The 13,019-nt window shown below is 45.1% G+C and overlaps 1 protein-coding gene across 1 annotated transcript; it reads right to left on the minus strand.

Annotated features, from left to right (window-relative positions):
- Positions 1–2,607: 2,607 nt before the first annotated feature.
- On the minus strand, positions 2,608–8,224 carry THUMPD1 (THUMP domain containing 1). The gene is made up of 4 exons (XM_054041556.1): positions 7,910–8,224; positions 6,421–6,595; positions 5,510–5,758; positions 2,608–4,256 (listed from the first exon to the last, which is right to left on the minus strand). Exons 1-4 carry the CDS (start codon positions 8,222–8,224, stop codon positions 3,937–3,939), a joined length of 1,059 nt encoding a protein of 352 aa, XP_053897531.1. The 3' UTR covers positions 2,608–3,936.
- Between the last annotated feature and the right edge of the window lie 4,795 nt (positions 8,225–13,019).

Here is a 13,019-nt window from a genome sequence, read left to right on the forward strand (position 1 = left end):
TTGCTGGGGCCTGTGCCTTGTGAGAGGTCTATGTCCATGTCAATTTCCTCATCACTCTCGTCGCCGCGCTGCAATCGCCTCCTCGCCTGGTCCGGGTTTCGCCTTGGCATGTTCTGGCTCTGCATATACTCCAGGACAATGCGCGTGGTGTTCATAGTGCTCATAATTGCCGCGGTGATCTGAGCGGGCTCCATGATCCCAGTGCTAGCTATGGCGCCTGGTCAGAAAAAAGGCGCGAAAGTAGTATCTGATGGACTAGGAGAAGGAGGGCGGGAGGGAGGGAGGGAGGGAGGGAGGGAGGGAGGGCCGAGTGACGACATGGCGTACAGGTACAGGAACAGGGAGAAACACAAATAACTGTCACACAGAATGGTCCCCCCAAAGATTAAACTGGAAACCCTGGGCTTAGCAGGCCGTTGATTTCACGGAGGAAGGGGAAGCAAATGAACACAGAACAAATCTATTTTTTACATCTTAAGGTGGCAGCTGACGGTACAGCATGAGTGACAGCCATACCAGTATGACGACGATGGGTACCAATCATAATATACCATCATCTGCCAAAAGGCAAGGGGCTGCTGCTGTGTAGCAATGCAGCCCCACGTCTGCCAGCCCCACGTCCGCCAGCACCCAGCATCGCCCTCGGCCTCTTCTGGGTGCTTAGCAGACAATATTGGGCAATTGGCAGAAAATAGTATATTACGACTGGTAACCATCATCATCAAAACAGTAGCATGTCTGCCCAGGTGGCCATGATTGACAGCCATACCAGTATGACGATGACGGGTACCAGTCATAATATACCATCGCCTGCAAGGGGCTGGTGCAATGCAGCCCTACGGCTGCCAGCCCCACGGCTATCACTCATGCTACACCGTCTACCGCCAAAAGGCAGTTAGCAGCTGCTGCTGTGTAGCAATGCAGTCCCACGTCTGCCGGCACCCAGAGGACATATGGTGACGGTGAGCTCAGCTGAGCGGGCTCCATGCTTGCCGTGGTATGTTGTCTGCACAGGTAACCCAGGTAAAAAGGTGCAAATCTATTGTCTGCCGTTGCTGTGACGAGGGGGGAGGGGCCTGACGACATGTACCCAGAACCGCCCGCGACACTGTTTTGCATCATCCGGGCATTGGGATCTCAACCCAGAATTCAAAGAAAAGGCGCGAACCGCTTCTCGGCTCTCTGAGCTGTGGCGCAAACGTAGTATCTGACGGACTAGGGGAAGGAGGGAGGGGGGCCGAGTGACGACATGGCGTACAGGCACAGGGAATTAAAATAAAGAACGGTGGCTGTGCATCAGGGAGAGACACAAACAACTGTCACAGACTGGTCCCCCCCCAAAGATTAAACTGAAAACCCTGGGTTTAGCAGGCCGTTGATTTGACGGAGGGAGGGGGAAGCAAATGAATACAGAGCAAATCTATTTTTTTACATCTTAAGACGACGGTGCAGCGTGACTGATAGCCCTCGGCATCTTTCTGGGTGCTTGGCAGCAAATACGGGGCGGTGTATGACGATGGTCTTCAGGCCTATTGCACAATCGGCTGCTCAGGGAAGACTCTGCTAACGTACGATGACCCGACTTGTAATAGGATGGCTAACAGTCGTAATACACCATTTACTGCCAAAAGGCAAGCCCCACGGCTGCCAGCACCCAGATCGCCGATGAAGGCTACCAGTCTACTGCACCGTCTACCGCCAAAAGGCAGTTAGCAGCTGCTGCTGTGTAGCAATGCAGTCCCACGTCTGCCGGCACCCAGAGGACATATGGTGACGGTGAGCTCAGCTGAGCTGAGCGGGCTCCATGTTGTCTGCACAGGTAACCCAGGTAAAAAGGCGCGAATCTATTGTCTGCCGTTGCTGTGACGGGGGAGGGAGGGGCCTGACGACATGTACCCAGAACCGCCCGCGACACTGTTTTGCATCATCCGGGCATTGGGATCTCAACCCAGAATTCCAATGGGGGGCAGAGACTGCGGGAACTGTAGGATAGCTGTGGGATAGCTACCCATAGTGCAATGCTCCGGAAGTCGACGCTAGCCTCGTACTGTGGACGCGGTCCGCCGACTAGAGCACCTAGAGCATTTTATTGTGTGGACACACACAATCGGCTGTATACAACCGATTTCAATAAAACCGGCTTCTATAAATTCGAACTAATTTCGTAGTGTAGACATACCCTAAGTATCTAAATTGGGAACAAATATTTAATAATGGGCCTCCCACAATAAAACAATCCGCATTCAATCCATCAAAGAAAGGTATAACACAATTCAATGGCTAGGAAGCTAGACAGGTTCAGACTGGAAATAAGGCATACAATTTGCAAAGTGAGAGCAATTAACCACTGGAACAATTTACCAAGGGTTATGGTAGGTTCTCCACCATGTTAAATTTTTAAATCAAGATTGGATGTTTCTCTAAAAGATTTGCTCTAGGAATTATTTTGGGGAAGTTCTATGGCCTGTTATACAGGACGTCAGACTGGATGATCACAATGGTCCCTTCAGGCCTTGGAATCTATATTCAAGTATCAGAAGAACAGCACTGGCTGTGAGAAAGCAGATCTTAAGTCAGTCAGGATGAGGGGGGAAAGAAACACAGGAGTAGGGAAGGATTTTTTTTAATTTTCAAACTTAAAACAGTTTTACAAACACTAGAGATCATAAAACAAAACTCGTAAGACCATGTCCTTTTCATTAAATCATGATCAAGCCAGCTGGTGTTATTTGGAGCAAATGCTTTTCGATTAGTGACACCAATAGGTTTAAGCTGTAGGTGTATCATGAAACACCTAAGCCATACACTTGTACAAAAAGTGTAAAGCAACAATACTATTAGAAAACAAGCTACAGCCGCACTACATTAAAATAGGTTTTCTTTTTAATCTGGGTTTCTAGTCTTTGTAAAAATGATACTGTAACTTATCAATGATAAGTTAAATGTTATAGGAAGAGGAAAAATTCAGATGCTATTTTCAAACTGAGGCAAAACCCTCATTTTGTAAAATTGAAACCACACAAAAAGTTAAGCTTTTTCTACTAGATGCTGTGTAATACAGAGAGCTGCTTTCACATCAAGAAGTTTAAGAAGGAGGTTTAACTCAAACATGAGCACAGCTAATAAAAAAATAAAACCAATGAATGAGACTATTTAATAAAAACATCAAACTTAAATAAAGGAGTGCCACTGGCATCTGTCTGTTCTAGACAATTACAGGAATTTGAAGGAGAAGGGTGAGGGAGAGGTTTGCTTATAATACTGAGTTATTTTGATGGTGGCAATTCCTCTTCTCCACCCAACATATTTGAAAGACATGTTAATGTATTCTAAACTAGTCTTTGTAGACATCTGAACAACATACAGAAAGTCAGGTGCTTTTGGCTCATTCTGTATTTAATAAGACAAGGTTTACATAGTATGCAAAGTCATGTCACGTCGCCAAAACAAAATGGCACTGTATTTTCAAATAAATCCCCTTGCAAAATCCTGTCCTTTTCCAGACCTCTCAATCCTGCCTCTGCCACTGGCTTCTCAGAATGTCTAGAGGCAAAGGGGTTGAGTCAGCCCGGCACCCTATGGTAGTTATTTACATGTGGTAAGTGGGTGTAAAATGCTACTAGATAAGACTGGTAACAATTTACATACACATTGCACAGATATATGACCACACAAGATGGAAGGCATTGGAGAATCAGGCTGAAGAGTTTAAGTGATAAATATCACCATTCTCTGACACTGTGTGCTGCAACATTGGCTCCAATAGCAAAGACAGGATGGAGCATGACTTTTTTTTTTTTTTTAAATAATTGGTTATTTTAAAAGGCAAATTTAAAATAAAAAATTAAGCTCCCGTTTAAATGTCCATTTCAAAACTCTAAGCCAGTCTATTCTACAGTGATCTTTAGTGTTGGTCTTCCCCTTCCAGCACATTCTCTATGCCTGCTGACTGTCGCTCTCATTGGGCTTAGATTCCTCTTCACTCTGATCTTTGTCTTCTGGTTTCACTTCTTTAGAGTCCTCTTCTGCCAGTTTTATTTCTTTCAACGTCTCCTCTTGTGAAGCACTCAACAGGTTTTGCTGCACTGGTTCCTCCTTGTTGCTCTTCACCACCTCTTGTAGATTATATTTTCTGAACAAAACATAGTCTTTCACCACGCTCAAGCAACAGACGTTTTTTATTATTTCTACCACAATGGTATACTGGGGGTTATTAAGATCCACTTTGTTTTCTGGATTTAGGCTGCCCACTATTCCTACAAAATAAAAGGAAACGGTCTTAGAATCAGTGGGGAAACCAGAGTGTAAATGAGGTGTTATGTTCATCAGTTGAGCCCTCACTTAAAGTGCGAGGACTTTTAATCAGACTAGTTCGAAAAAAATCCGATAGAGGGGATAAACTTACTGCCAAACAATCAGAGAAACCTGCTGTTGTAGCAACAAGACAAAATAAGTACCAATTTCGCAAGAAAACGGTTTCCACAAATATTCTGAACACTTGGTTCTGGAACTAAAATCTCAGAGCACAAACTACACCACAAAGCAGAGGAAAACAAGGCACCTTACTTTAGCTATGGCACCTGCAATCAAGAATTTTCAGTCACTGAATTGGTCAAAATAGCAGGACAGATTGGGACTCTTAGAAACACTCTCTCGAACCAAAGAACTATTCCACAGCAACTATCAAGGAGAAAGCTGCCAAGTGAAATTAGAGTTATTTCATTAAGGCCATGTCTACACTACAAAATTAAGTTGACCTGATTTATGTTGGCATACAGCTGCCACCGTAATTACATCTCTTGTACATGTCTACACTTCGCTCCTTGTTTTGGTGTCACGTGTCCTTACCAGGTTTGCTTGTATTGATTGTACTGCCAGTTTGAGGCATTGTGGGACAACTCCTGAAAGCCAGTAACAGTCAACATAAGCAAAGCAGTGTCTACACTGACACTGCGTCCACCTAACTACATCAACCTTGCCTCTGCATTGCTTATGGAGGTGCAGTTATTAAGTCAGTGTAGTGGAGCAGTTACCTTAACGGGAGTGAAATTCAAGTGTAGGCCTTTCCATAGTTAGGTAGACATAAGCAGTCTTGCGTTGACCTAACTGTAGTGTAGACCAGACCTAAGTCATAGTCTAGGGAAACATCGACAAGCCATTTCCCAATATAATGTTCAGTATTCAAAGAATTTTTAATACAATCCTGGACGTTTGCAGGAATGGTATTGTCAAGTGAGTTATATCCAACAAAGCTGGACCGCACACTCTTCTGGTTTAAGATGAAAATTTCTGATATCAAAAAGGAGTGTTGTTAACGTCAGGTTACTTTCACAGAGCTTAAGGAAAAAAATGTGAAAGACTTTCCTAATTCAATATGCTTGAGTTTGCTATAACGCAACATTTATGTCTACTAAAAATTTTTTGCTTGAATAATTTGACCTGTTACACATGCAGTCTTAGGTAGCTTATACACTTGTCTACAATCATGCTATGTCAGATAAGTACATACCTGCCAATTCTTTGATTACTTCTTCTCTACTCATGTGACTGTTATTACGAGCTTTGTAAACAATCTGAAAAGTACCCTTATTAGGGGCTTTAAACCATGGCTCAAAGAAGGTCTCTGAATACTTTTTCATATCTTCCACAAAAGCCTTGCAGGTTCCAGAAATGGGCAACATGCGCAGAATAACTCTTGTTTTCTTCTTTTTAGTAGTGTGCAAGTCCTTTAATATATGATGCACGAGCTTCTCGGGTTCTACAAGACAAGACAACAGAGTAAGAGCAACAAATGGAAAGAATTTCCTTTTAAAAAGCAATACAGCATCAAATCTTACTTGCTTACAAGTATAAAGAAACTGAATCATCAAATTCTACAGCACCCTACTAAATTCGATAGGGTTCTTACAAAAGGGTAGGGCGTTTGAAAGTATGGAGAGATTATTTCCACAATTCTGGCTTGTGAAGTACAAGAGAGAGTACCCAACAAGGTGCAACACTGGAGGACTACCTCTGCAGTTTTTTACTCAGGCAAAGAGTTTTACCTGAGCAAGGACTGAAAGATCAGACCATACACATGTCTATTGGATTGTCAATACACTGGCTGTTCTTCTAGCTCGTATTTGTTATTTCACAACAAGGCTGAGGATCTGGGAACATCAGCCTTTTTGCATGCTTTCCGGGTTCAGCAAAAGATCAAGCCCTTTTATGTTTACAAGGGTCAGATAGTTATTTTGCCCAAGCAGAACCAATCTGGCTGTAGTCACTAGAGTGTTCAATGGGAAAGCAAAAGGGAAAGAGGAAGGCTGCACGAACATTCAGCATGCTTCACTTCTTTGGCAGTCACACCATGAAACAGTCTAATAAACTGCAAAGCAGCTTGTGTGTGTTGCGATATGCAGCAGTTATTTCACTACACACCTACACCCAGCGTTCTAATAAAGACCACATTGTTAGCTCCACTCTCCACTGACTGGAATCTTCTCAGCTTCTGTTCAGTCGAAGTGCGAATCTGATCAACTTCTTTCTTTAAGGCAGCTTCAACATCATCTTCCTCCTCTTCACTTCCTGACAACCTGCCATCTTGATCTGTAAACTGTTGAAACAAGAGGATGCATCTTAAATGAGATGGTACCGAAGGGTTAAGAAATCACATCTAATGCTCAATAAATGAAAGTCACAACCACCACTATACCCATGGCCTAAAAAAGACAGAATTCAAGAGTGATGCTGTAGACAGTTAATAAGTAGTGAGACATTTTAGGAGTAGGCACACTGGGTTAAGACAAGCACCAGAAGTTATTGCAGTGAGAATCATCATTTCATTTTCTCTATCTCTGTGGTGATTTAATTTTAAAGCATGTTACGTAAAATTTGTCTCTTGCACCATTAGGTAACAGGTGGATGATCAATCATCTTTTAAAAAAAAACAACCCAAACTCATCACCAGTTTGGAAAGCAAACTTTTCAAGATTATTACCCGTAGCAATTTATAAATGGGAGCTGCGAGTAATAGGCAAACCTTAGGCCTGGTCTATACTAGGAAATTAGGTTGGTATAACTACATCACTCAGGGGTCAAACTGACCTAAACCCCAGTGTAGATAGCTCTAAGTCAATGGGAAAATTCTCCCATCAACCCATCTACCACCTCTCAGGGAGATGGAGTACCTACACCAACAGGAGAAGCTCCTGTTGGCATAGGTAGCATCTTCAGTGAAGCATTAAGTGTAGACAAGCCCTTAGTCTGTAGGCAAAAACTTAGAGAGATAAACAGGCCAGTTATGTTAACCAGGAGTTATTAAACCAAGTGTGTATCCATAACTGCAAGAAACACTTATACTAATTTGTAGAGTGCTTTTAAAGAGAGTGTTCTCCTGTGGCACTTTAACAACAACAAAAGATTTAGATGGCCTGTTTAACATTAATTCACTTCTTGCTCTAAAATATCCACAAACCAGAACATTAACATGCTGCCTTTTTTTGTTGCTTATTATTATTTGGACAAGAGAGATGCCCAAATTATCCAGCATTGCCATTCTTGGGCATCCTTTAAGGACGCCAGATCTCAGCAGTGGCCGAGATGCCAGCAGAGCGCAGGAACCCCAGCCAATCCCAGGCCTCTGCTGGTATGGGGTTCACTTTGGTGCTGCCACAAATAAACTGCTTACAGATGACTCTGCCACCACAGGAGACTGTAAGCTCCTCGGGGCAGGGACTAGCTTATTGGTGTGTGCTCAGGTATCTAGGAGGGGGGTCCCGAAGTACCATGCTAATAATCTGGCCCCCTGATGCAGCAGCACAAAAGCGCAACCCCAATGCAGGGGACCATGCGAGGCCCGCTGCAGAATGCACAGGGCAGCAGAGCCAGGCCAGCGGCACCCAGCCCCGCCACCCCTGGCCGCACGCACCTTCTCGGGCCCGTAGAGCAGGTCCCCGTACTCGTTGAGCAGGCTGTAGGCCTCCCCCACGCACTTGCGCTCGTTCATGTTGCAGGTGATGAGGATGCCCTGCATGCCGAGCTCCAGCTGCCGCGGCCCACCGCCGCCCCGGGGCCGCTTGACCTGCTGCCCCGGCACGTACTGCGCCTTGTGCCGCCGCTTCATCGCCGCAGTCGGCTGCTCCGAGGCGGCCATGGAGACAGCTGAGCCACGAGTCCGGACTCCACGCGGGCGCCAAAACCACGCGTTACCTCGCCGACGTGCGGCGCGAGGCGATGACGCCATAGCAGCGCGACGGAAAGGGGGCTCTTCCCAGCAAGTCCTAAGGGCTTTCTGGGTCCTAAAGCCCGCCCAATATAGCGGCTCTCCGGCTCGTGCGCGTGCTGCCTGTCCCCGTAGCACCGCGCTGCTCGTGAGCGCGTGCAACGAGCCAGGCCCCCCAGCCAGCTTCGGGAGAGGCGCGACCCAGGAGCTGGCTGTGCTACCGCCTTGGCTCTCGCGGGCCGGGCCCTGCGTGCGTGGGACTGGGGCGAAATCCCAGTTTGTAGCCGATGCCCCAGTGTGTTGTAATGTTTGGCAAAGAACGGCCATTGGGGTAAAGAGAGAGCCGTGTAGTTAGCCACAGCCACACAATGGTGAGCTAGAGTCGGCTGTGTTCCCACCAGTGTCTTTAACAGCCCTTATTTATCGGTTGTACTAAAACTTTACCCCCACCCAAGCAAAGCAGGTAGACGAGAATGTCAGTTTGGTTTATCCTACAACTTTGGGTCAGGGACTGTGCGTTTCATTATTATATAGAGGGAAAATTGCCAACTCCCACCTTCAGAAATCGTGTCAGGCCTCAAAAATTCTGAGAGTAATTCAAAAATCCTGATTTCCCCTCCCTTGCAAATAATATTTTGGGGGGAAGGGGTGCAATGCTCCCCGGTGTACACAGGCTTGTGAAGAACCTCATCACCATCTGGGGGGAGCAGCAACAGCCGCCGCCGCCGTGGGGGAATCTGCCTGCAGCTCCCCCCAGACACCTCAGCTCTGTGCAGCTGAAGAGCCGAGCTGCCAGAGCGCTACCAGCTTCACGGTTTGCAGCCCCCAGACCTCCAGACCCTGCACCCGCCTGGGCGCTTCCCATCCCAGGCTCCGGCTGCACTGGGGAAGCGCCCGGCCGGGGGCGCAGGGTCTGGGGGCTGCCCGGCAAACCGTGAAGCCGGTAGCGCTTGGGCAGCTGTTTCATGTGGCTGGGAGGGAGGAGGGGGAATGCGGGGCGCTCAGGGGAGGGGTCGGAGTTGGGGCGGGGACTTTGGGGGAAGGGGTGGAGTTCGGTGGGGATAGGGGCAGAGTTGGGGCAGGAAATGGGCAGGGCCAGGGCTCCGTGGAGTGTCCTCTTTTTTTAATGTTTAAATATGGTAACCCTACACTATACCGGAAACCTACTGACCGCTATACTTACCTACATGCTTCCAGCTTTCATCCAGAACACACCACATGATCCATTGTCTATAGCCAAGCTCTAAGATACAACCGCATTTGCTCCAATCCCTCAGACAGAGACAAATACCTACATGATCTCTATCAAGCGTTCTTAAAACTGCAATATCCACCTGCTGAAAGTGAAGAAACAGATTGACAGAGCCAGAAGAATACCCAAAGTCACCTACTCCAGGACAGGCCCAACAAAGAAAATAACAGAACGCCACTAGTTGTCACCTTCAGTCGCCAACTAAAACCTCTCCAGCGCATCATCAAGGATCTACAACCTATCCTGAAGGATGATCCCTCACTCTCATAGATCTTGGGAGACGGGCCAGTCCTCACTTACAGACAGCCTCCCCAACCTGAAGCAAATACTCACTAGCAACCACACACCACACAACACACAACAAAACCACTAACCCAGGAACCTATCCTTGCAACAAAGCCCATTGCCAACTCTGTCCACATATTTATTCAAGTAACATCATCATAGGACCTAATCACATCAGCCATGCCATCAGGGGCTCATTCACCTGCACATCTACCAATGTGATATATGCCATCATGTGCCAGCAATGCCCCTCTGCTATGTACATTGGCCAAATCGGACAGTCTCTACGCAAAAGAATAAATGGACACAAATCAGACGTCAAGAATTATAATATTCAACAACCAGTCGGAGAACACTTCAACCTCCCTGGTCACTCAGTTACAGACCTAAAAGTTGCAATTCTTCAACAAAAAAACTTCAAAAACAGACTCCAACGAGAAACTGCAGAACTGGAATTAATTTGCAAACTGGACACCATTCAATTAGGCTTGAATAAAGACTGGGAGTGGATGGGTCATTATACAAAGTAAAAACTATTTCCCCATGCTAATTTGCCCCCTACTGTTACTCACACCTTCTTGTCAACTGTTTTGAAATGGGCCATCCTGATTATCACTACAAAAGTTTTTTTTAATCCTGCTGATAATAGCCCACCTTAATTGATTAGTCCCATTAGAGTTGGTGTGGCAACACCCATTTTTTCATGTTCTCTGTGTATATATATCTTCCTACTGTATTTTCCACTGCATGCATCCAATGAAGTGGGTTTTAGCCCACGAAAGTTTATGCCCAAATACATTTGTTAGTCTCTAAGGTGCCACAAGTCCTCCTCGATCTTTTTGCTGATACAGACTAACACGGCTACCACTCTGAAATCTTACAGAACAGTGAACCCTTTGGCAGTTGGTATCGAGGAGTTCTTAAGGTAACAGGAAGGATTTGCCTTCTGGTTTCTGAGCCTTTAGGGTGCATGCATGTCACATTTTCAAGCTTTTCTCTGCCACCATGGAGGCTAGAAACTTACTTTAAAAAAAAAAAAGCTGAGATTCTGACGTAATCACTAGACTACAAGAGCTAGGACTTTCAGAAAAATATTAAATATCAAGATGCTCACAATACATCTGTGGCAGTTGGTAATACTGCCTATCTGTAGCGTGTCTAGCACAATGAAGCCATGTTCCATGACTGAACCCTGTATACACTGTAGCAGCACAAACAGTAAATAACAATAATAATTAATAATAGACCTGGCTTCTCTAGGCTTTAGGCTAAACTTATACACCTCTATCCCGATATAACGCGGCCCAATATAACATGAATTCGGATATAACACGGTAAAGCAGCGCTCTGGGGGGGGGGGGGGGGGGGGGCTGCACACTCCAGTGGATCAAAGCAAGTTCGATATAACGCGGTTTCACCTATAACACGGTAAGATTTTTTGGCTCCCAAGGACAGCGTTATATCAAGGTAGAGGTGTATACACAAGCAAGCATCTGTTGTAAAAAAAACCAAGAACCTTTCTCTTATTGATATGGAAAGTATTAGGAAAGAAATTGGTCTTTAAAATAGTGATTGATCCGAATTGTTAATAGCTCGGTCTGAATGTAAAATACTTTATCCTGCTACGGTGATCTGAACACAAAGTGAATTGGAGTTTTGATAGATTAGAATCTTGTTGATTTATGCTTTTGTAGAACTTTGGCTCTCAGAATTAAAGGTCCAGAATTTGAGTTAATGAATTGCAGAATACAAAGAGAAGTTAACTTGGGGCCTGATCCAAAGCCCATTGAAGTAAATGGAAAGATTCCTAATTGTGCCCCATTGTACGGTCCGTATTTTAAAGGCACTTACAAATAGCCCCAGACTACTCAATGTAAGGATTGCAGAATCAGCTCTTGGTTTGGAATGTATCCTTATTTTCCTAATTAATCACTTAAAACATTAATAATTTACATTTACAGAGAGGAAAAATAGACTCTGTCTATGGTACAAGTACTTTGGGGTATAAAATAAAGGCCATCCCTTGTCAGAAGAACCAGATGAGCTGTATGATATTTGTGATCGGTTAGGATTGCAGGATCAAGGCCTTAAGCTGATGCAGCTGTCAGAATACTGCTATTGCAAAGATTTCAAATGTGCTTAACTTTAAGCATGTGAGTAATCCCCTTGAAGGCAACCAGACTACTCATAGTGCATAAAGTAAAGCAGGTATGTAAGTGCAGGACGGGTTTTTAATAAAGGAACCACTTCACTCTGTATCGAAATGCAGCAGCCTCTGGAGAGAATGATGATAGATGTCTTCTTAGAGCACATAGTGACATTACAAAACAATTGAAAAACACGAAGCAAAGAGTAATTTCTCCAGATGATGCTGCTTGGTGAGTTTTAGGTAGGCAGAATTTAATTAGCCAATCTGAATTTAACTAGGACACTGGGATTCAGGGCCCTACTCTTGTGAAAAGTGCCATGAGATTTCTAAATGACAACATGTAGCCCGGAAACCAGCTTTATGCCTCATCTAAAAGAATGATGCACAGAAACAATTTAAAAGATTAGGTTGTCACGGAGAGTATCATTTTATTCCTGAACCATAAAAGCTTCTCATCCAAGTGTTCTCAGCACATTTGCTGACCATGTTGTCAAAAAAACAAAAAAGAGTTTCTCCATCGTTTTCTATTAACTTTCATGCATCCTTTGTGGCAATTTAATCTTTCATTTGAGGATTCCTTAGGACGAAACTTCTATGCCTCCTCTGTTGAAGGATTTTTCTGGGTATATTTCAAAGAAACATTTAAAATCTCACTCATGCAGACCTGCTGCATGTCTCACTAACTGTTAGGGAGACAGCAACTCCCTTATTTGGGGGAATCTTTCTAGAGCCGTTTCTTTTAGACACTATGGAGGTTTCCCTGCGACAGTTAACATCTATTCTCCCCTGATGCAGGTAGCCCCAGTCTGGCATGGTCAAAAAGCTCCCAGCAGGGCAGCCGATAGTTCTTGTAGAGAAAGCACACGACATAAATGCTAAAATGCATAATAGCGGCGACATCGGTTTCTTTCCGTGTATCCTGCAACCACAGAATCAGACGATCCAAATATTTCTGATGAGAGTTTCTTCAGATTCCCTGCTGGCCCCAGAGCCACCGCTTGGGGGCTGAGGGTTGATCGTCCAGCAGCAGCAGCAGGAGGAGTTTACAAACACTATATACTTCCTGGGGCTGGAGCGAGAGGCTGTGAGTGCTCCAAGCAGATCAGAGAGGGTGTGCCTTGGCTCTTAGC

The sequence above is a fragment of the Malaclemys terrapin genome, chromosome 10 (assembly GCF_027887155.1).
Source record: "Malaclemys terrapin pileata isolate rMalTer1 chromosome 10, rMalTer1.hap1, whole genome shotgun sequence".
NCBI lineage: Eukaryota > Metazoa > Chordata > Testudines > Emydidae > Malaclemys > Malaclemys terrapin.

What these genes read in the sequence shown, in the direction of transcription:
- THUMPD1 (XM_054041556.1), bottom strand. Translation starts at nt 8,224, where the DNA reads ATGGCGTCATCGCCTCGCGCCGCACGTCGGCGAGGTAACGCGTGGTTT. An exon ending in TGCTCTACGGGCCCGAGAAG is followed by an intron (nt 6,596 to 7,909) that starts GTGCGTGCGGCC and finishes TTGTTTCAACAG; the next exon opens with TTTACAGATCAAGATGGCAG. An exon ending in TATTAGAACGCTGGGTGTAG is followed by an intron (nt 5,759 to 6,420) that starts GTGTGTAGTGAA and finishes CTTGTCTTGTAG; the next exon opens with AACCCGAGAAGCTCGTGCAT.